Below are 24,640 nucleotides of genomic sequence, written 5' to 3' on the forward strand. Positions count from 1 at the left end.
AGTAAGTAAGTGGAGTGAGCTTTGAACTTCACTAAAGAAAAAAAAAAACATTATGCACCTCGGGGGCAATCGACGGACTTCTCAAGAAGTCTCGAGAAATCGCCGGAAAGTTGACTCACAGGTCTCACCCACACACACACACGCACAGAATCTCTACCTGTGTGCATCCCAAAGGCCGAAATGCGAATCAATGAACCCTCGCCCGTCCGAAACTCTGAATTGTGATGTAACTCAACTACGACTTTATTAATCATTACTTAACGCTTATATAGGTCTCATTTCAAAAGTCAACAATCTATCACACTAGTTATCTTACTTATCTTATTTAGGTTCTAATGACTATGATGAACTTCAAGGAACTTTACAGACTTTTTATCACTCTCTTACGTAGTAGGGTAAAACTTGACTTGAATTGCTTTGGTTTTGCATAGTAGAATTAAAATGGTGTGTGGATATACTAGAGATTAATACTGATTATTGGACGGATAACCAAACGAAGCACTACGGGACTAGACTGTGTCGTTGGCTAGGCAGTTATTATCAAACCCACGGAATTGATCTTCGACAGGGATTGTGGCTTCGTCATCGGTGAGTTTTATACGTTTGGCGATGGCGAGACGAAGGCGGTAGGCACCATAGGTCACAACATGGATGACCATCAAGAGGATACAGGCTCCGAAGCATACGAGGAGAGCTTGGCCGGGTTTACGCCAGTCTACAGGTGGGTAAATGTAGGGTTCATCAACTCTACGAAGAAATTTTAGGTTAAAATTAAGAAAAAATGATTTGAGGTTATATTTGAAATTTACCTTGATGTACCACCAGCTAGATAATAGAAGAAACTGAAGAGTGTGTAGACAAAACCGGATGTCACAGGTACGTAGAAGTGACCAAGACGAACCGGATGTGCAACCACTGATAATTCTATCACCATTGCGATGCTATTGGTGCAATGGACCAGGATGTTCAGATAATCAATCTCCATTTTATCAGCTGTGGAAGATTTGCATTAAAAACACTTTTAAACACTTTTAAACCCTTAAATAATAAGTATCTAGTGCGCTAAGTGACATTTTAACCACCCCGTGACTAAAGTTCAGATAATCAATCTCCATTTTATCAGCTGTGGAAATTTTTTCATTAAAAACACTTAAAAAGTTTAAATATTAAGTATCAAGTGCGCTAAGTGTCACTTTAACCACCCCGTGACTAAAACCCGTGACTAAAGTCTAAAACAGTTAAAAATAGAAAAAAATCATAACTTACGATTAAATATAACAATCCAATACAACAAAGTGATTGCAATCCCAAGGTCAACACTAATCGTGAAACAAAACCAGTAGATTTTATACAGGCGTACATTAGGCACAAGATCCGGATCAGAATTTAATCCACCCCGTCGCATTTTCGCATATCTCGCCACCAACATAATGGTACAAACCAATGCTTGCAATACACAACATGTGAATCCCCAGTTAGTCAAATAAATCAACCATTTCAGATGAAAAATATAAGGTTCATGCAGATTATCCGAATCTATCATGGATAAAATCCAAGCAATCACCAAATACGTCGTGATTACAACCCGATACGCCAGATAGAATGCATTCGGGTCTTTTTTCCTCTGCCACTGAAATGTAGAAAATGTTTTTTAGAGTCTGTGGTGGAATGCGTTTATTAACATCCACACAATGATTGATTTACAGTCGGCCGTAAAACGTTCAATTGCATTTGCAAATAGCACTCACCTGGCTGCGCGCAAAGATGGTGGGATCCTCGTGCTTGAAGCTCATAGACGAGATGTCCAATCGTTTCCTCCACAGCTCCCAGCATTGTTCCTGCGCATAATGAGAAAGGCGTTATGAGTGTGCGCGTACGCGTTTGTTTGTTTGGCCATAAACACAACGGTGCATCAATCAATTCATGAACACCGATTACTTTGCGGTTAAAGTTCAAGTTCGATGGTAACAACCTGAAACCTCTTTGCCACGCGTGTGCGTCTATTACGCTCAGCGCAACAATTGCGAGGGTACTGATGTTCGTGTGTGGAGAACTGGATGATGGGTGCTTAAGCTTTTTGCTCATTTTTTTTGCGCATAATTGCTTTATTCTATCTCAATCGGCGTCGGGTGAGCGGATGGTCATTTGTCAAATTATCATGCCCAAGTCAGCAAATATGCCGTGGGTTTGATGCAGAATCTAATTTAGTAATCAACGTGAGAATTTTTTGATTTTTTTTTTTTTTTTGATGAAACTTTAGAAGTTTTGGAGCAGTTTAAATTGCGTCGACATTCTTCCGCCTGGTCATATATATCGATCTCGCGCAGACGAATCGGTGCCAGGGCCGGAGCACTTTCTAAGCTTACGAAATATTATATTAATCAATATAACTGGGCGCTGACGACCGTCCCGCGGCGAGCGTTATGGAATTTAATGGATTTCAAGACGGTTATATTGGTGTTTTATTATTAATGGCGGCGGTTTTCCGTTGAAACGCGGCGGGCTGCTGGTTGTGAACCGCGCATAAATGTTCCATATAAGGATGATTTTTTGTTCGCCGGTAGGGTAAAATATTCGGCCAACGGGCATGATACCGATATGTTTCACTTGGCGTGTAATTATAAATTATTGCGGGGAAACGAATGGAAATATATTAACGGGTTTCCATTCAGCATTATTTCACGAGGTAATTTGAACGCGTAACCTAGTATTATCATTACCTATGTTTTATTTTTAATAGACGTAGATGTAGATGTAGGGTGAGCACCAATACCCACACATCACTTTTTTATGTTTATACATTTTTGTTTTGTTTTATTTTTGCATTTTGGGGTGTAAGAAAACGACTGACTGGGTAGAGCGGTGCGCGTGCTCGGCACGAGCCGGAGTTGGTTACGTGGAGGTTGCCGGGCGCCGCCACACTCGCTTTTATTGTTTAATAATTAATAGAGTGATGGTGTGTCGCTGAGTGCATGAGAGCGATCTTCGGGTCGCACGCGGTTCATCGGAAACCGCGCCAGTGGTTCGTTAGGATCGTATGATTCTCAAAAGAGTGATACATATATTGACTTACTTACTTGTACATTAGTGACAAATTGAATTTTCCCTTATACGAGTATAAGGTTCTATTTATGTTGGTTAATTTAATTTAATTATTAGAGATGAAAGGTTTATTTATTACTTTGATAGGAATCAATTTAAGGGTTGTGTTGTGGTTGGTTAAGTGGTGCAGTGCAACTGTTTGGTAATAGGAATGGGAATGAATGCCAGAATTCCTGGCATTGATTTTTCGCACAAGTCAAGTCAAGGCCCCACCGATTGGTAGATAAGGGAAAGTTATCGGAGGGAGGATTTATAAGCTCTTTGAAAATAATAATTAAAAGTAAATAAATATTTGAAGTAATTATGTTTTCAATTAATAAAGGTTTTTGTATAAGGTAATAGTTTCTTTACTTTTACGCTTGAATGCTTTTGAGAGAAGAGTAGGAATGTGAAAAAGCGAAATTGTAACACGCGGTTTGGTTACCTATAGTTACCTGTGGTTACGCTGCGGTTTGTCACGTCGCGACATGCTCGAGGAGACAAACGACAAACGCGACCACGTTCATTAGCACCAAGCGTCAAACGCAACACCAAACCATGAAAACCACATCGTTGTTACTTAGTTAAACTATGTAAATATTCTTTTCACGCTAGTTTACTTCATTCTACAATTTTAACCTATTTTGAGAAAGTACTACCACTATTTATGCATAGATGGCGTTAGGTGAAAAGTTTTCAAAGGTTACAGTTTATATTTTGTTTTGTACGTTAAATTATTAACTTTTATGCTTGAAATGCATTTATTATTACAATGTTATTCACGCGTTAAACATTTAATTATTAAATAAATACAAAATAGCAACATCTGTACAAAAAGTGGTAAAAAAAGTGAGGTAGGCAACACAACTAACACAATTATACACAAAATGCTTATTTTTTGCGTATAAATATGCTTTTAGCTTTGCTATTTCAATAAAATTAATTAATATAAAGCGTATTTTATATTCAATTCATTTTTTTGTGAATTTGCTTCAAAATGTTAATTTTTAAACAAGAAATAACAGAATACTGTTAATATTTCTTTGTATTTCGTTATATTTTTTACGTCTTGAGCTTGAAATGCACTTGTTTCCCAAGAAACCATTACCACAAGCAAATAAAAACCAGAAGTCGTAAATTCGTTAATGAGATTTTGTCCGCAATTAGTCTCATTTACCACTCTCTTCCACCTCACTTAAATTTGCAATACACAATTACCTTCATACGAGTACACTACCTATTTGTGTTTAGTTAAGTACAGAGAACACACATAAAAATAAACAAGATAAGTTTATGATTTTGTCGGTTTAACTTTGAAGATTCCGGAGTAAATCCGGAAATATTAAAGCAGCACTAAAATGTTACAACTGAAATGTTTAAATTTAAGTGCAATAACTGTTTTTGGGTTTGGTTGTTGTTGCGTCTTGCAGTTGTGTACGAAATGAATGTTTTGATGTGTAAAGGTGCACGTTGTTTCCATAGAGGTGAAAAGCAATAACTATAAAGTTGTGGAGCGAATGACAAAAGAGGTAAACATTGGCCTCGTTGAATAATGAGAAGGAGCAAGTTTTAAAGCAAAAAGCAAGAACAATGAACTTAAATTTCATACAAAAGATATAGGTAGTAATATATAGACTTTTCGACGACCGTAAGTATAGATTAAAGTGTAAAGTACAGCGGAGAGTTAGTTACAACGTTTATAACTCAAGAATGGATGGACAGATTTTGATTATTTAGGATTTTTTGGGTTTGTCTTGGTTTAGAATAGAATATTAATTATTAAAATATTGAAAATTATAATATACAGGGTGTTAAATAAGGGATGAAAGTTGATATGGTAATTTACTCATAGTTGTAGTTGAATAATTCAATCCCAGATGGCGTTAAAGTGCATTATTAGCATTTCTTATATCATTCTAGGTTATGAACAAGAAAATAAAAATTAATTACATTTTGATTAAAAACTACGTAAAAAAAATCGCAAAAATCGCAAAAATAAACAATTTTTCTATTTTTATTTGAATTTTCCTTGATATCTTGATAATGAAAATAAAATGTGAAATTTAAAACTGATCTCTATCGTATACGAGTATTTCTAATGTTAATTTTATAACTAGTCTAGTCAATGTAGAATAGTTTATAATACGTTTGGATTCTTGACGTATTACGAGCTGCCTCCGCGCTAATTTGCACCAACGTCTAGCGCAGATCTCGCTGTCTGCGGCTATATTACGGCCGTAATTATTACATTGGCAGGTTCGGTTCGCGGTGGTTTAACTCGGCAGGCATTCGCGACGTGGGCGGTTACACTCGAACGACGCTTCAACCTTCACGATTTTTAAGGTTTGATACATTCAAGAACGAAAAAGTAAAAACTCCCATCATATATTCGTATTCATGCATGAGTTTGATATCAATCGCGGAAGTTATAAGAAGTAAGAAAAGTTTTTTTGTTTGTTTATTATAGTTTTTAATTAATTATTCAAAAACTATTCATAATAATAGCAAAATTCTTTCGGGAATAGATTCAGAATTAAATTCTGCGTGTAAATAAACTAAAAATGTGTATTTTAGATTAATAATCAATAAATTATAAACGGTTTTGATTAGAATTTATTCAAAATGTTATTATTTACTTAAATTTGATCGTAATTTTAAAGATAAAACTGTTTTTGGTTAAATTATTGATTTAATAGGCCAAGAATTTAATAAATAATCTATTTCTGCTGTAAATTCACAAACATTCATATTTGTTCATTGTTTTTTAAGTAATTAAAGTTTAACTACAAATTTTAGAGACGTAAATATTAAAGTTTGATATAGTGAGTAGTTATTTACGGATTATTCATTAACTATATGCAATAAAAGTGTAATTTTTTCATAAATAGCTTTTTAATTAAATTCTACACATAACTCCCAACTGGGTATGCTAATAAAATTATTGCATAAAAAGTTATAAACAATTAAAGTTGAAAAATTAAAATTTCTCAAAATTTCACACAAATTTGTTTGTAACTTTTGAATCCACAATGCTACCAACAAAATATTAAATATTTGAATAAATAATTTAATATCAAAGAGATTTTTAAAGAAATAATTTGAATTAATTAATAAATACTCAATTAATTAATTAAAAACTAAAAAACGCGACTCTAGGTTTAATATCCTATCATGAATTGTTTTTAAATCATTGTATTTTAATGTTGTATTTTAATATGAGTAGTTTATGAAAACCAAGTAAATTTATTACTTATTTCAGCATAAAACCGATTTGTTCCGTAATAAAATCAAATAGTTAATTCTCAGTACATGTTAGTAACTATTTAACCAGGTAAAGTAATAAATGTTAAGTCACCTCTTCTCTCGGTAAGTTTCTCTTTTTATTGCTGTTGCAATTTCGTTGTTTATTGCTGATCGCGTGCCACTTGCTACACGTTCCCTGTTCCACTTCAAGACAACACAATAACTACCAAAAACATCTCACTATTACACTAGATTTTAATTTAATAAATAAAATACATTTACTATAATTTAATAAGATATATATTATATTTTTAGGACTTGGTGCACTTATTATTTATTGATTATTATATTTATGATGTTTTACCCGCGTGTTAGAAGACTGTTTATTTAACTGTCTCTTGTCTCTGGTCTGTCAACGAGTAACAACACGACACACGCGTGTACTTTCGTGTTTCGTGCACGAATAACAAATTGCCAATCGCAATCGCAATCGCAGTGTTGTATTTTTTATTATTTCAATTGCAATACCTATAGTTAGGTACAATTTATGGGCACGTATGTGTCAATTTATATAGTTCTAGTTCCCTTACAATCTGCAAACATATGTGAACACATTGTTTGTGTTAGTTTTTTGTTAATTACTCGAAAACTAATCAATATATTTAACTAATTCTTTCAGAAATTTATTTGTTATTTAATTGTGCATCAAATTATGTAAAAATTTTATTTTTAAAATTATTATTACACAAGATATAGAGTAATTTGTATGAAATTTATAAATTTTTGCATTGCGAACTTTAATTGTTTATAACTTTTTGTGTATTAATCTAGGGTAAATAAATAAACGTTTATTAGTTAGAGAATTTAATTGGCAATATGTTTTTAAAGGAATCATACGCCTATCTCAATTACGTTTTAAGTAATTAATTAATAACTGAACCAATTGAACTACATATTTTTTACTACAAAAACAAAGCTTTAATCTATGGTTTTTATTTAATTACACTTGAACTAATCAATTTATTTCCAAAATTCTTTCATAAATTAATTCCCAATTAAATTTTCTACCAAATAAATTATTTTTGATTTATTACCAATTTTATATCAGTAGTTATAGTCTAATTAACCTCAACTTTATATTTTTTACTACAACCATTTTTAATTGTTAATAACTTTTGTTGCGTCAGTCTAAATAACATAATTTTACTCAAATAGATGCAGAATTTAATTCTAAGTCTAATTTTAAAAGAATCAAGTTATTTCCTTAAATACTTTCTGCGTAATCAACAAATAACTGTGCCAAGACTATATATTTTGAAACATGCGACCACGATAGAATCACACCACCAATAAATGATGTTCAATTTCGTACCAAATGATTTTACGCATCAAAAAACACGCCATTTTTCAACTCCCGAAAACAATCACTCCTGATGTAATAGACGCTTATTAACTCACTAAATAATTGTTACCTTCATCTTCAATAAATTTATTGGTCGATTTGGGTCGTGGAAATGTACCATTACATCATTACGACACCAAAGAGTTAATAAGCAATTAATAACAGCGATAAATTTCATTAAAGAGCAATTAAACAGTTCAAACAAAAAATTCAAAATTATATTGAGTAGAGTGGTCAGTATAACTGTTAAAAGTTAAAAGGCATGTAATTGAATTATGATTCTGCAGAACGGTATGCTAATTGTAATTGGCGAAAACATTCTAGTTACGAAAACAATACATAATAGTATTTATTTCAGGTTTTCACCATTTCACGCGTTATCAGCGTGATAATTGCATGATAATTGAAAAGGTACGGTTGTAAATTTTATTTAATTATGAAAATAATTAGAAAATATTAAAGAAATACCATAAGGAAGTAAATAAATTACTTAGGCAACACAACCAACACGAACATTCACATAATCCCTACTAATATTATAAATGCGAAAGTCCTGATGTTTGTTACACTGTCACGCAAAAACTACTTAACCGATCATCATAAAAATTTGTACACATATTCTTAGTGGTCCCCGAATGGTTATAGGCTACTTTTTATTTAATAAAAAAATTATTTTTTAAATAAAATAAAGAAATTGTTTAGCCAATAATACCTCTGCATCTGGCTATTTGAGTACTTTAACGCCATCTAGCATTCCAGCAATGAAGCTCAAACCTAAGTACTATAGTACCATCACACTGTATTATCACACTGTATTACCGACAGCTACGTCAACATCAAATCCAATTGACTACACTATGGAGACTGTACACTATACTTCCATAGACTATACTTTCAGCCATTTTAATCTTCCCGCCATTCTACTTCATTGTTACTTCTTCTGTGACTACAGACGCGTAGGGAATCAACTACATTATTTTAGATATTCGTGAGCGAAGCCGCGGGTTAAAGCTAGTGTATAATATTTTGCATATCAAATGATTGTAACAAAATTGATAATAGACAAGTTGTAAAAAGTATGGTTATGTAGTTGGTTTGCTCTTTAAGGACGCAAAATTAATAGTTTTATACGTTTTTTTGATTTTTAGCGAAAGTTTTTAGTTTAAACTTTACAAAATACAAAAACAACTAGTTAAAAATCAAGTTGAACGAGGTTAAATAGGGTTAAAATTAAAATTAAAACTGACAGATTCCTAACCTAATCTTTCAGCTAATATTATGTAAACAAATTCAATGTTATATGTAAGATTCGCGCAACTTGTGACTTATTTATTTATTTATTTATTTTAATTAAGAATGGCATGTTCCAAGAATTTGTTATCAGTAAGCAAAATTAAAATTAGCAATGTAAATACTGCTAAATATTGCAACATATATATAATTTTCAACATAACAAAATGTGAAAAACCGCTATAAATATTAATAGCACAAAATATTCTGTTTACCATTTTTTAAATAATTATTATATTTTTGTATTCTAATAATTCAATATTCCAATATTTTTGTATACATGTAATGCAGAATAAATCAATATTCAATTAGCAATTACCAAGAATATAATATGACATTGAATATTTAACAGATTAACCGATTAATACTTGGCAATGAATGATAGTGCATTATGAATATCGTGCATATTGTGAATAGTGTCTTATCTATTCAATTCGATTGCAACGAATCACTAATTACTAATTAATAATTACTAATAGTGTGGTATGTGTAGGCTATATTATGATATTATAATTTAGTATTTATAGAAGTGCGTGAATGTGTATTTGATGTGTTTGAATACACGTGATTAATGTGTGTTTTAGATTTTATCGCAATACTCAAATGGGAGCGGAAACGATGGAAATATAGAAATGGAAATAAATATTAGTTTGATAAGCAAACAATAATTATTACTGGTTTATCCAGTGATGATACCATGATATTAAAATAGTGCATATTATCATTTGATAAGTATCTATAAAAATGGTATAAAAGCCAATGTAAGTATGTTTGTTTTCTTTTCACGCCTACAATACGCAACAGATTTTGATGCATTTTGGTTTGGAGTTAGATAATATCATAGAGAAAAACATAGACTACTTTTGGTTGTAAATATAAAACCATAAAATACTAAAATTTGTTATTAAAGTTTATATACAGAATATAGAGAACTAGCTTTAACCCGCGTCAGTAGTCACAGAAAAAGTAACAATGAAGTAGAATGGCGGGAAGTTTAAAATGGCTGAAAGTATAGTCTATGGAAGTATAGTGTACAGTCTCCATAGTGTAGTCAATTGGATTTGATGTTGACGTAGCTGTCGGTAATACAGTGTGATAATACAGTGTGATGGTACTATAGTACTTAGGTTTGAGCTTCATTGCTGGAATGCTAGATGGCGTTAAAGTAGTCAAATAGCCAGATGCAGAGGTATTATTGGCTAAACAATTACTTTATTTTATTTGAAAAATAATTATTTTTATTAAATAAAAAGTAGCCTATAACCATTCGGGGACCACTAAGAATATGTGTACAAATTTTCATGATGATCGGTTAAGTAGTTTTTGCGTGAAAGTGTAACAAACATCAGGACTTTCGCATTTATAATATTAGTAGGGATAAACTATAGTGATAGTTATGTAATTTGAACCTAGATGGCGCTAAAAAACACATATTCATTAAATTTGTTGTATTTATCAATATTTGTGCATTAAACAATAAAATAAAATATATCCTGTTACTTCATTGACATTTTTAACCTCCAACTTAATTTAGGTTATGTTTACACTGCACTACACAAGCGCCATCTGGTAAAAGTTGCCCATACACATTATTTAGTCATATTTCATGTTTAAATACATTTAAACAGGTGTTTGACGAATTAAATTTATGTTTTATAATAAATAATTCAACAATAAACTATAAATTAAATATAATTATAATGCATAAATAATCATTATTCATGCTTTTAACAAAAAGAAAATAAGAAAAAAACTTCTTCACACTTCATCAACATAAATATCACCCAGATGCGCAAAGCAACTTTCTCTCAATTCAATAATAACAATCACCCATTAATAATAATAATAATAATAATAAATAATAATAAATAATACACTTACGTATTTTTAACATGTTGTCCTCACTTAATTGTTAATCTTAAAATTGTCCCAAATATTCCAGCACAAATATTACGTTATTACACTACGTGGTTTAATTGATATTTCATGTATTTCAGTACGCAATTAAGATTAATACTTGATTTATTACCGTAGCGCTATATTTATACGGTGCTTCGATGGGTATCGCCGGCGCCGCGTGGCAATCCCAATCGAGATAGTGATCACAATTGGCAATTCAAATTGGGAATTGAACTGGTATTACTATTCACTATATTCACCTAGGCGGCATTTGCGTGTAGCGAAATAGCATCGTAATCGTAACCACCAACAATCTAGTAGCTATTAAGCTTTTGCTATTCAACGAATCAACGGTATCATTCAAGCCGGGCGCGAAACGGCGACTGTAAAGATAACAAATTAAAAACGCGAATTTAAATAAAAAACGCGAGGTGCGTTGACACGACGTTTAACATATAACTTTGACTTTTTGCATAACCGAGTTTATATTATGTTGTAATTTAAATTTAAATGTTGTTTAAATTTTTAAATATTTTAACATTTATAGATTTTATCAGTTAAAGTTTGTTATACTATTGAAAGTGTAATATTTATTTCGTTATTGTTTTTTTGTCGGTGTTTTTAACACGGCAACACAAGTTTTTTATGGTTTTTTTGTTTTATTTTTGGTTTAATAAAGTCTCGTTCACTTTTGTTGGCGATACTCGTATCAATGAAACTGATAGATAGACTGAGAGATAGAATATACACTTGTTACTTGAGAATTGTGTACATGTGGTTTAGTGCAGGTTGGCTTTTGGTTAATACCACAATCGTGACGGTGCTAAATGTTATGTATTTTGTGTATATAGTTATGACTACCTTATTAGTTGCCCGAAATAATACATTTTCAAATACATTTCATTAGTCGTAGTATTTTCTAGTTTTATTAAATTTAACACGTTGGTTGGAGTAAGTTTTATCTTTTTTTGCTAAATACCTGTTTATTTGTTTATAAAACAGTTTTATTGCAACATATTTTTGTTGATGTTTGATGTAGAATCTTGCTACATATTGTAATCTCTAAGAATGATAATTATATTGCAAATATTTGAATAATTTATTGTAAACTAGATTTTTTAGGTCATGAACAACTGTAAAGTGATCATTTTTGGTTTTCATTAATTACTTAAAACCTAATCAACTTATATGAATAATTTCTTCAGGAATCTGTTATATATTATAGCTAGCTTTAACCCTTGGCTTCGCTCGCGAATATCTAAAATAATGAAGATGCTTCCGTACGCGTCTGTAGTCACAGAAGAAGTAACAATGAAGTAGAATGGCGGGAAGTTTAAAATGGCTGAAAGTATAGTCTATGGAAGTATAGTGTACAGTCTCCATAGTGTAGTCAATTGGATTTGATGTTGACGTAGCTGTCGGTAATACAGTGTGATAATACAGTGTGATGGTACTAGAGTACTTAGGTTTGAGCTTCATTGCTGGAATGCTAGATGGCGTTAAAGTAGTCAAATAGCCAGATGCAGAGGTATTATTGGCTAAACAATTTCTTTATTTTATTTAAAAAATTTTTTTTTTTAATAAAAAGTAGCCTATAACCATTCGGGGACCACTAAGAATATGTGTACAAATTTTCATGATGATCGGTTAAGTAGTTTTTGCGTGAAAGTGTAACAAACATCAGGACTTTCGCATTTATAATATTAGTAGGGATTCCAAATTATAATTCTTGATAAGTATTTAAATAATAATTTTATAAACAACTTTTTTTGGTTGTTAAACCTGGAATTGAACTAAATATTCCGTTTTCTAAGATTTATAATTATAACTCAATTAATTTAAGAGTTATTCATTAAAAACTAGAATTTTTGGGTCATGAACAACTACATTGTGATCATTTTGTTCTGTATTAATCTAAAATCAACTTAAAATAATTTTTTGTTAGAAATCTATTCAATATTAAATCAGATTTTTCGATAAAAGTGACATTTGACAATTTTTCCTCAAAAGTCAACTCAATGTTATTTAATGATAATATTCTATATAGTATTTTTTATAAATGAAGAATTTAATCATTTCTATACCGTAAATATTTGCTTTATATTCGATTTCATTCTGTTAATGTATTTCTATTTTTGTGTCGTGTAAGGTAGTCGCGACTATGTCTTCACTTAGTGTTTGCTGATACACTCAGCCAGTGTGTTAGATAAATAGATTAACGTCGGGAGATTATGACGATACAATGATTCTGATATCTCCCATTATCATTATAATACGCTCATGTAATGTGCATTGTACATTCGGCCTTGAGACAGCTTATAATGTGATTTTGATTTGCATTTCGAAAAGGTTCAAAAATACAACCGACACTAAACTATTGGATAATATGTCGTGATCAAATGCAATTAAATGCAATGCAATTAAAATGGAGACTTTATGCTATTAATCTGGAAACAAACAAGTTAACCACGTGATAAATAAATAAGAAATGGTAGAAATATAAGAAAAATAGTAGAAAAACGTTAAAAATGTGAAAAAATAGCGAAAATATATAAAATATTTTACCAATAGAAATGATTAAGTACTATTCCGTAGCATAAAACTAACCTCACATTATCAACACGTTAGAATCACATTACTTATTGTATAAATTTGGTTATCTAATGGGGAAATCACGCAATATTTTATATTACCCAAAACAGTGTTGCCTTTTTTAGATAAATGTTGAGGTTATGTTTAATGAAATTCCACCAATTGGAAACAAGAGAATAACTTAAAACCTCAATGAAATTACAGCTGAGAAATTTACTCCTCCATCTTGGTCTTTAGATAACCTCATTTTCCTTTGTAGACTTCTAAAATAGAGCAAATTAATTACATTTATCACAAATAATACAATTTTAGATAACTTACAGCGTTGATAAAAAAAACCCAAAGTAGTTAAACACTCTAGATGCATTGCTAACAAGAAAAATTGTGTGTACATAACTACATAACCTATTCTAAAGTCTATTAACCTCACTTTGAAGGACTTTTAAACAAATATACTAAACTAAAACAAAGATAATACAATATATATTACTACTACTACTTGCTACCAATTTGACCGTTGGCTTTTAACTCAAAAATCCCTTTTCTTTTACTTTTGGACTTTTTGTGCGTTTACCTATACCTGCGGATCGTAAACCAAGCGTACACCGTTATAATTGCAATCGATGGCCGCTGCTCGCCGGCATCTCCGGCGTCTCGCTCGTCTGGTACCCTGGCAGAAAGCAATTAGTTTTCAAATTTAATGCACATGCAAATCAAACCGCATCCGCGTGCGCTCGCCTCGCACGCCGCTCGAAAACAATCCCGGCGCGCGCGCACGGTCGTAAAACGCGTTTATAAATATGGCATATTTACGCCATGAATATTGGATATTTCCAGTGGGGCTCAAGCACGTCTAGGAATTCGCAAACAATCAAACATAAATACTCGTTGAGTGTGCATACTCATGCGCATGGTTTCTAATTATCGCGCTGCGACTCCGAAGTTATACTTAAACATCTTTTAAAAGCATTTAGGAAGAATCTAAGCATAAATGACTGCTATAATCATTAAATTCATGATTAATCAAAACAAATTGATCAATAATTAAATTATTTGATCGTAGATTAGTTTAGAAGCAGTTATAAAAGATTTTAATTGAATTTAATGCAATAAAATTAAGAATTTTGAGGTTATGGTGCAAAGAATTAACCTAAATTAGTGTTTTTACTTGTTATAACCTCTTAAGTAACAAATAATACTTAATTCTTGCAAAAATTCATGAAATTTGTCATGTTTTTCTTCATTTTTTAAGAATCACAGCCAATTTTAACCTTATTTCTCTCAAATTTTGCTCAAACTTCTAATTATGATCAAATTCATCACTATTAGACAAATAACTTCAAAATTGACTTAAAACAACTTAAATTAATACTTTTTAAGCTTTGATTCAACTATTTCCAACCATTTTGTTGCAATGGAAAGAAATTTAACCTCAAATAACATTTTTCATGATAAAACCCAATAAAAACTTATTAAAATGTCTTAAAACTACTAAAACATAAAGCAAAGTCTCCATCTTTCTTAATTTCTTGCAATAAACAACAAGTTTTCTTAAATAATTAGCTGTACGGTTAAGAAAACTCCATTTTATATCGTAGTTTGTAATATACCAGACCTGTTCGCATACAATCGGTGCGCGCAAGCCGCCAACGAAATTCATCATACGCATTAATAATATAATCATCAATAATAATCAATATCACCACAATAATAATAATATAAAATAGAAAATTCGTCTCTCTCTCACCGCCACGATCAAATCCATGGCGCTCCTGGCATTCAAGTGTAAAACACGTAAAAATGTTGATATATAACAATAAACAAATGCGTTGTTACATTCCTAAATAGTACATTAGTTATCAGTAGTAAGTCGTATCCCTAATTGCAGTTGTACCAGTTATAAACCATTTTTAAAAAACCGTATTCGTTACATTTTAGTATAAGAGGATCTTACCTATTGCACAAATATTTCTGTTACAAGTTATATCCATACAGTGCTACAAACTACAACCAGTCGTATACCATGTAAGGCTATAGTTGATTTTAAAAAATATAACAATAAACCATAGATTATGTGTGTGTGTGAATAAACATTATCCTATTGCTTTAGTTGCCGCCATCTGGTGTTAAACAAACGCGTTTTCATGTTTATGCTTACATAACCTGCAAAATTTGACTCGCTTCAAAAGCGGTGCCGGGCAGGAGAATCACCGGACTGGACACGTGGCCGGCTTCCACACAAACCATGTTTGGGTATTCATCATCGCCGAAATCGCCCATGTCCTTGGCTTTTTCAACCCATGGGTTCCAGACGACAGTGTCGGGGAAGTTGTACTTCTGTATGCGCATCTTACGCCCGGATACTACGTTGGTTATGATGTGTTCGTGTGGGGTGTTTTGATACACGCGGTCGGTCCATTCGCCGATTGTCACGACGTCGCGGCCGTCTTGATAGATAGCGCCATCGCGCGTCTTGTCGATGAACGTGCAGCCGTGTAGGCCGGTGATTTGACATCTGCGGACGTCCGGAACTTTGAAGTAAGTGTGGAGAAGCATGTTGAAACTGAATGTTAGGTCCTTGCTTGGGTTGTATATGGCTATGTTAAAGTGGAGTTCTTTTTCTCGGAGGATTAGTCTATATGTTAGACGGAATCTGCAAAAAATAAAATTTTTATATGAAAAATTCATTCAAATGTTTTAAAATCGATTTAAAATGTTTTTTTTTTGTTTAAAAATACATCTTTATGTAAATAAATATTAATAATGTTAATATTTAAGTCGATTTAACTTGTAAATCAACTTTTGTTGATTTTTTTTGACAGTTTTTTAACGATTACAACTAAACTAATTGCAATAAATGTTTAATTTTTGGTGTGGTGATAAATTTTATAAAGATATACTTTAAAAAGCAAACAGTGATCTTCTAAGTCATTTAGTTTAAAAGTTTTAAACTAATTCATAAAAAAATCATTAGATTTTGACAGTTTTTTCGCGAAAAAAACCAAAATTATTAATAAAATTATCTTATTTTGCTCTCACTAATAAACAATTCAATTCTGCACTAAATAAAAAAAGAATCAACCTTCTATCTCGTTTAGTTTCCGAGTTATAGAAGTTTTCCACTGTTTTACAGATTTTTTTCCAACATTCTAACAAAAAAAAAAACTATATTATTTTGAATAATTCAATATTTACAGCAACTAGCAGTTCAAAATTTACATTATCTGCAATAAATATCCTAATTCTCAATTTCCTGTAACTGCAACTCACAAAACCTTAGCTATGCATGTAAAAAACCTCATTTTACGCCCGTTTAATGACAGTTATAAAGCGACTTACGAGTAATTCCACATTGACCTTGTGTAGTCGCTCTCCATCAGCGAGAACACCGCCTCAACATCGCCGCTTGGCATGCGTTCAGGGGCCTTTTCAATATTCCAGCGCACCAGCCGGGCAAACCCGTGCTGGGGCCCGAATGTCCATGCTCCAAATTGTGGAAAAACAAATGGAATACCACCTCTAATGGCTTTCTTTCCATCAAAAACAGCTTGTTTACTATTGAAAATATAAATAAATAAGTTTTATGTTAATATTTAAACAATTTAAAGTTTTAATATGTTATTGGAACACTGACATACCTCACAAAGAGCTGTTCTTGATTGTTGACCCTCCAGGAAACAACGGTAGCACCTAAAAAGTGGCACCAAATAAAACCATAAGTAAAAAATCGCCCAGTGAAAATTATAAACAAAAAATTTGAGGTTATGCGAAAGTTTTTTTGCGTGTTTTTGCAGTAATTACGTGACGACGTGTTATGCAACTTTACAGATAAGAAGATGGGTTTATTTCGGCAGGAATGCAATGCTTACCGTGTAGATTGATCGTGCAGGTCGTGTTGTTACCGCGATCTAAGACTACAACGCTGGTGGCGGCCATCGTAGACTCGCGCGATCGTCGTTTGTTTCGGTGTAACCGCTACCTGCGTCACCTGTGTGCTGTGTGCGGGGTCCCTCTATCGGATTGAAGTTCTCCCAGTTCAAAAAAAGCGCCGCCGCTTGGTTGATCGGTTTGAATGAACGTCTGACCTCGATGCGTGTTGATTGCTGGCCCGTTCGCTTGCTGGACGGATTACGTCTGAGGCGAGCTGTGGCGCGCCAGGACAATGGACGCGACCAGTTTTTCACGATTCACGCCAGCGGCCAGCGGCAAAAAACATTCTCGACTTCGCGCGTTCATAAAAACACGTTTGCGAGCGACATCTGTGTCGTCATGGCAGCGCAAAATCGATAGCGTGCATATCACGGGGACTTCCAGCTATAAAAAAGCGTTTTATGTTACGTAGACTTTTATTGCCGCATTAAACTACTAATTAGTCACGTGTGCACGCTATGTATTTATGTAATTATTGGGTATGCAGGTAATTACTGATCTAAGACGGAAATATCATTTCAAATGTGGGACTTTGAACATCGTGCAAAGTCGGTGTTATTGCATAGTATCTTAAATCGCCTGCAGGGGGCCATAGTAATATTGAAGTAAATTTAAATATTTTGTTACAGAATTATCTAAAACCTTCTTATTTTACACAAAAATTAACTTAAAAGATTTACTTCAACTAAATAAATACATTTTATTTATATTACTTAATTAAAACAGTACATATCTACCATAATTTCCTTTATATTTTTATTTTTTTACCCTGTACATGTCAGCATGGTAAACATAACCGCGAAATCTTCATGTGCTCAATGTTGATATCGTTTTCTTAAGTTTTTCTTAAATAAAAACTAAACTAAACTAGATAACTATGTCCTTCTTTATAAAAAACAAGGGTAAACAACCCAAAACTAATAAAAACCAGAAAAATCCCAGTAGGAAGCGGAAACTTCCGAATAATAACGAAAAAACTAAAAGTTACAATGTGCCAGCAAGTAAAGACGACGATATCACAAGTAGTGAAGATGAAGACTTTAATAACAAAGAACAAGAGCACTATGAGTCTGAAGATGATAACGAAACCGCACAGGAGAAGAAACTACGTTTGGCAAAGGTTTATTTGAAAGAAATTGAAGCACAAGGTAATTTTTAACCTGTAAATGTGGTAGTTATTGTGTAGGTCATTGTTTTTACTTAGTTTTTCATGAATAACTTTTGAACGAAAAGAGTTAGGGTTGTGAATCTTGCAGAAGTTGATTCTATATTAAATTCTGTTTTATGTTCCGTTTAAACCTTGTAAATTATTGCCCTGGATAAAAAGTTACAAGGTATTAAAGTAATCTTTGTTGAAAGTATGGAAAAACACGTTTTTTTGTTAATAATTGGTGAATTAAAACTATTGCAAATATTTTCTTGGGTCAAATTTGTGAAGAATTAAGTACAGAATCATTTTTTAATATAATTGTGTTGATATTCCATTGTTTACTTAAGTAATTAACTAGAAAAGTCAAATTTTCGCTACAAAACCACATTTTTAAAAAATTTTTATTGTTTAGAACGCAAAAAACGTGAACGTGAAGACGAAGAACAAGACGAGCAGGACGACCACGATCGTAAAATCCAACAACGCCTCTTCTACGACCACCTGAAACAAACCGGCCGATTCCGTTCGTCAGTCGCAGACCAGTACAAATCCCACAGCAAAATCTCTTTCCTCAAAGCAAAAGAACACAAAAGCACCATAACTTGTGTCTGCGTAAGCTCCGACGATAAGTACTTATACTCCGGCAGTAAAGATGGCGGAATAGTCAAATGGTCACTGGAAACACACCAAAAACTATCCTCCTTGCCATTCATCAAGAAAAGCGTTGAGAAAGCCTACACAAAAGGACACAGTTCATCCATACTATCACTAGCATTATCCCACGATAGCCTATTCCTTGCTGTTGGTGACACCTCGTCGAATATCCAGATTTGGAACCCGGAGACATTCAAACACATCAAGACACTGAGCGGACATAAGAATTCAATATACGCGTTGGTGTTTCGTAGAGGTACGCACACGTTGTATTCGGCTAGTGCGGATAGATCGGTGAAGGTGTGGTCGCTGGATGAGATGTCCTATGTGGAGACACTATATGGCCACTTGGATGCGGTGACTGCGATTGATGCGTTGGCCAGGGAGAGGGCGGTTACAGCAGGTGGGCGGGATACGTCGCTGAGGATGTGGAAGATTCCGGAGGAGTCGCAGTTGATTTATAATGGCGATACGGGGAGTATTGATGTGGTCAAGTTGGTTAATGAGGAGACATTTGTTTCCGGCGGTGATAATGGGTAAGTTTAATAATTTAGAATATGTAATTTTATTGATTTAAGTTAATTTTATGTTATTTTGTTGAGAAATTTCAAAATGGCCGGAGGTTGAAGTAAAAAATTTGATTTTTTGGTGTTTAAATTGCAAATAACGCTTTATTAGCTTATCAAATTTTAAAACTTTAAACATAATATTAAAATATAACTAATTGGGTTCCGTTTGCACAAAATTTTATGAAAATATCTAATATAACAACAAAATGGCGACGGTTTGTACTAAAAATTGCATTTTCCATGCTTTTTAATTTTTTTAACCTTTAATTCCTTGTAAAATCTAGATTTATTTATATTTTCGACAAATTTTAGTATATAACAATACTTATATTAGTAAATTAGTTCTGTACAAAATTTAGTTCATATTAAACCAATAGATTTTAAGATATTTATGATCAAAATCAAAATTTACTTTTTTTCCATAGAACTTTATCACTTTGGGGCGTCAATAAGAAGAAACCAACAGCATCTATAAAATCCGCACATGGCATTGATGAAACAAATGATCAACCTCTATGGATTACTGCGCTTGCAGCTTTAGTAAACACTGATTTAGTAGCGTCAGGTAACATAACCTATTCCAACACAACTAAAATTAGTCATTTATTGAAAACATTTTAATTCATACAGGATCCTATGATGGCAACATAAAACTATGGAAAGTAGGAGACCATTCAAAGACCCTCACTCATCTAATGACAATTCCAGTCCTTGGTTATGTTAATTCTTTAGCTTTCAGCAATGATGGAAGCAAATTAATCGCTGCGGTGGGCAGTGAACACCGACTGGGACGGTGGAATGTTGTAAAATCAGCGAAAAACAGTCTAGTTGTTATTGAACTAGTTAAAAGTTAATAAAATTAATAAAATCATTACATTAAACTATGTATAGGTTAAAATAATCATAAGTAAATTGTTTCTTTAAGTTTTATTCAAAAATTATGTCACCATCACCTCTAAACTTAAATTTATAACGCTTAAAACTTATATTGTGATACATAAAGTATGATTTTCGAGATGACCGTGTTGGTGAGCACGTTATGGTTGAAAATCTGCATCTGTAGGGTCAACTCGACCTGCTGCGGGCCTTCAATCGATGTTTTTATTGATATAGTCACACTATTATGCTGTCTATCCAACAGAAAGTCATTTTCATTCGCAGGTCTCACAAAGAGAGGAAAACGTGCTGTTTGTACATCCAATTTAAACGCCACACGAGAATGTGGACTCTGTGGACCTCGCATCTTGAACAACTTCACAGGTTCATCCAAAATTGTATAATTCGAAACAATATTGAAGAAATGATAACTGATTTGATCTGGTAAGTGCTGCGAGCATTCATTGTATCGACACAAGTCTGTATCTATCTTACAACGACTAAAAAGTAAATATAAACAAATTAGTTTTAGGTTATGTTGTATACAGTTAAGTATACTAAAACCTCTTTTGGTGTTGGTCACGTTTGTAATACTTCGGACAAGCAATCGAAGCACACTCATAACCACCTCTGGTGTTGAAGCAGTACTCATCTGGACCTTTACAAGGATCATCCAGTTTACATTCATCATTATCTAGAAAGAATCATAAAGTAAGTAAATACTAATTAATATTTAGAGGTTATGATAACCTTGGCATGTGTGCCCATCTGTACCAAGTCTATACCCAGTTGGACAACCACAATGATAACTTCCTGGTGAGTTTATACAAGTTCCCACGCAATGAACTTGATTGGAGAAGAGTGAGCATTCATCCACATCAGAACAGGTCCTGTAAAAGTATAAATTTACATTTTTAACAGTTTTAGATGATTTTTTAAGGTTATGTACTTACCTGTTGTCTGAATTCAAAGTATACCCTTTCTCACAGTAACATTTATAGCTCCCCAGAGTATTGTAACACTTTGATCCACATCTTCCAACTTCTTTACATTCATCAACATCAACGCATGTGTTATTAACCTTCTGGAATCCTTCTTTGCATTGACACTGAAAAGACCCAATGGTGTTGACGCAATCAGCACCATATGAGCATATCCTCCCTTTGTAGTATTTACACTCGTCAATATCCACACATCTCTTGCCTTCTTTGCTGTGTCCAACTGGGCATTCACAGCGGTAGTACCCATTGTAATTCTTACAAATCTCCGAAGGTGAACAAGTGTGATTACCACGTATACACTCATTGACATCAATACACTCTTCACCAGATGAATTCAATTCAAATCCTGGTGTGCATACTAATTTGGGTTTACATTCATAACGCCCATTGTAATTGTAACAGTAGTGGGACCTTGGACATGGGTTGCTTTGACATTCGTCTACATCCTGACAGGCACCTGCTGCATCCATGTAGTACCCAGGAAGACATTTTTTACTCTGGGAGCTGATTATGGTATAATTAGGGTATGAGGGATAAGCAGGTATGTAAGGGTATGCAGGTATCTGAGGGTACTTCTGAGGAGGTTTTATTGTTGCATAGGAGTAAGGTTTAGTAGGTTGGGTCACAGGTATATTATAAACAGAAGGATACTGTGGTCTTGTTGGATACCTCAATGGAGGTTGTGTAGGTGGAGCTGGTGTAGTCGGAGGTGGAGGTCTATCACATCTAAAAGACCCATGTGTGTTCCTACATATTAAATTCCTCCCTCCAAGGTCACAGTTATGTGTCCCCAGAGCACATTCATCATTATCCTCACAAACACCTGTTTCGTAGTTGAGTGTATAACCTGTACCACAATTAGCCATTCGGGAGCAGAGGTAAGACCCAACTGTGTTGTCACAACGTTGACCCTCTGAGCAATCATTCCGGTTTGTTTGGCATTCGTTGATATCCTGACAAGCTCCTGTGATAGAATCTCTTTTGAAACCAATTTTACAGTTACATATGTATCCACCTAGAGTGTTATGACAGACTTGATAATGGTCACAGTGGTTGTTCCCTGTTGCGCATTCATCTATATCCTCACATTGTTCTGTGACATCCGAGTAGGAATATCCTCGGTTGCAGGTGATAGGTGGGGGGAATCTATTTGGACCATGGGGGAGGTTCAAAGGAGGTTGTCTGGTGGTAGGTTTTGTTCTGGAGATGAACACAGGGGATGTTCTTATTGTTGTGGGTTTAGTGGGTTTAGGAGTTGTGGTGGTAGTAGTAGTAGTAGTAGTAGTAGTGGTGGGGGTAGTCATTTTAGGAGTAGTCTTAACTGTGGTCCTCACAGTAGTAACTTTAGTAGTAGGTTTAGTTTTAGGTGTGGTAGAAGTAGTGGTACTAGGAGTAGTCCCAATGGTACTCCCTGGAACCCCTTTCCCACTCCCCATAGGCACGCAATTATGCCCACCTTCCTCATTGACACACAACTCATTCTCCGCGCACAGAGGAATATCCTGTGCGCATTCATCAATATCCATGCAGATCTGCATCATGGTATTCATCATGAACCCAGGTGGGCATGTCTTCTTCGATGCTTTATCCACACAAGTATAACCTCCCTTGTTATTCAAACAAACCTGTGATTCTCTATTACATTCATTTTCACCTGTGACACATTCATCCACATCTGCACAATCCTGGGTACTGGCTTTGAAGAAGTACCCTTTTGGGCATACCAGCTCCCCACCTGTACAATTATAAGACCCTTCTGTATTAATACACTTTTGTGTGGATAGACATATCAAAGGAAGTAGACATTCATTGATATCTTCACAGGCTTTGTTTTCCCAGTTGTAGCGAAACCCTGGTTTACATTCAACAGCTTCATAGTCTTCATCATCACCTCCTTCTTCAACACACTCGTAGTATCCGTCTTGGTTTACGCAGGTTTCATTACCGTGACAGTCGTGTTCCAATTCACATTCGTTGATGTCTTTGCAGCTTCTTTTGTCTGGTTGGAGTTCATAACCATCGTAACAGGTACAATAGATGGCGATACCGGAGTCTACACAGTTATGGGCACAAGGGTTGTTGGTATCACACCTAAATAACCAAAAACAAAATTTGGAAAATCATTTTCTTAAAATTTAGTTTAAAATTTTAAAAAATTACTTTGATTTCTTTTGGGAGATGTTTTTGGTCCTGTGATCTCCTTGCAACTATTACCATCCGCCATTAGGGTATACCCAGGGTTACAATCACATTTGTAAGACTCTCCTGTAGGAATACAAATCTGGGCACATAGGTCTTCAATCTCGCAGAGGTTACCCAAAGACTGTTCATTATTCGGGGTGTTATCCGTGGTGGTCTTTGGTAACATTTTTTGACAGCAAGCCTTGAAGTGCTTATCATAGGAACCCAGATTGAAGGAACTCTCGCATGTATTTGATACTGCGGATATCTTACCAATATTACAGGCATCACAACAACTCTAAAATTAAAAAATTTTAAAAAAATTTAAAAATTTAAAAATGTTTTTTTTTTAATGAAAAAACATTACTTTTCGTTCACTTCCGGTTTGGGCATTACACGTGCCAGTCTCTGCGTCGTTTATACCCAGCCTACACTCATTTTCTTTCTCCTGGGTTTTACAACAGATGACCAAAGTATTCAAACAGCTAGATTCGTCTTTTTCTGGGATACCATCAAATGGTGGTTGGATACTCGAACAGGAAACGTCATTATTCGCGTAGTTTTTACCCATATCGCAACATTGTGTTAACGTTTGATGGATGGCACCTTAAAAACCGCCATTTTTTAAATATTTTTTAAGATATTTGATGTTTAAATTAATATTTTAAAAGTTTTACCTTGGATTAAATTGATACTACTGCAACACATCAAACATATCACCAAACACTTGACATAACCAACTTCCATGATTCATTTAGCACACGTGGCACAT

The 24,640-nt window shown here is 33.6% G+C and overlaps 4 protein-coding genes across 4 annotated transcripts; 1 reads left to right on the forward strand and 3 right to left on the reverse strand.

Annotated features, from left to right (window-relative positions):
- Window positions 1-219: 219 nt before the first annotated feature.
- On the reverse strand, window positions 220-6,492 carry LOC135797452 (protein rolling stone-like). The gene is made up of 5 exons (XM_065309815.1): window positions 6,437-6,492; window positions 1,749-1,838; window positions 1,267-1,630; window positions 810-993; window positions 220-747 (listed from the first exon to the last, which is right to left on the reverse strand). Exons 2-5 carry the CDS (start codon window positions 1,791-1,793, stop codon window positions 510-512), a joined length of 831 nt encoding a protein of 276 aa, XP_065165887.1. The 5' UTR covers window positions 1,794-1,838; window positions 6,437-6,492; the 3' UTR covers window positions 220-509.
- Window positions 6,493-15,092: 8,600 nt separating this feature from the next.
- LOC135796880 (uncharacterized) lies at window positions 15,093-17,690 on the reverse strand. Its single transcript, XM_065308977.1, has 4 exons — window positions 17,377-17,690; window positions 17,146-17,197; window positions 16,847-17,062; window positions 15,093-16,160 (listed from the first exon to the last, which is right to left on the reverse strand). Exons 1-4 carry the CDS (start codon window positions 17,441-17,443, stop codon window positions 15,662-15,664), a joined length of 834 nt encoding a protein of 277 aa, XP_065165049.1. The 5' UTR covers window positions 17,444-17,690; the 3' UTR covers window positions 15,093-15,661.
- A 524-nt stretch (window positions 17,691-18,214) lies between these two features.
- On the forward strand, window positions 18,215-20,691 carry LOC135796879 (U3 small nucleolar RNA-interacting protein 2-like). The gene is made up of 4 exons (XM_065308975.1): window positions 18,215-18,585; window positions 19,000-19,777; window positions 20,236-20,375; window positions 20,441-20,691. The coding sequence occupies exons 1-4, from the start codon at window positions 18,315-18,317 to the stop codon at window positions 20,662-20,664; spliced, it is 1,413 nt and encodes a 470-aa protein (XP_065165047.1). The 5' UTR covers window positions 18,215-18,314; the 3' UTR covers window positions 20,665-20,691.
- A 31-nt stretch (window positions 20,692-20,722) lies between these two features.
- LOC135797445 (fibulin-1-like) lies at window positions 20,723-24,615 on the reverse strand. Its single transcript, XM_065309810.1, has 8 exons — window positions 24,546-24,615; window positions 24,236-24,474; window positions 23,922-24,166; window positions 23,848-23,877; window positions 21,640-23,778; window positions 21,437-21,576; window positions 21,251-21,380; window positions 20,723-21,186 (listed from the first exon to the last, which is right to left on the reverse strand). Exons 1-8 carry the CDS (start codon window positions 24,613-24,615, stop codon window positions 20,787-20,789), a joined length of 3,393 nt encoding a protein of 1,130 aa, XP_065165882.1. The 3' UTR covers window positions 20,723-20,786.
- Between the last annotated feature and the right edge of the window lie 25 nt (window positions 24,616-24,640).

The sequence above is a fragment of the Atheta coriaria genome, unplaced genomic scaffold, assembly GCF_025399875.1.
Source record: "Atheta coriaria isolate IRGN ID8LTWV9N9 unplaced genomic scaffold, Caltech_Dcor_3.1 hic_scaffold_8_pilon, whole genome shotgun sequence".
Classification (NCBI taxonomy): domain Eukaryota; kingdom Metazoa; phylum Arthropoda; class Insecta; order Coleoptera; family Staphylinidae; genus Dalotia; species Dalotia coriaria.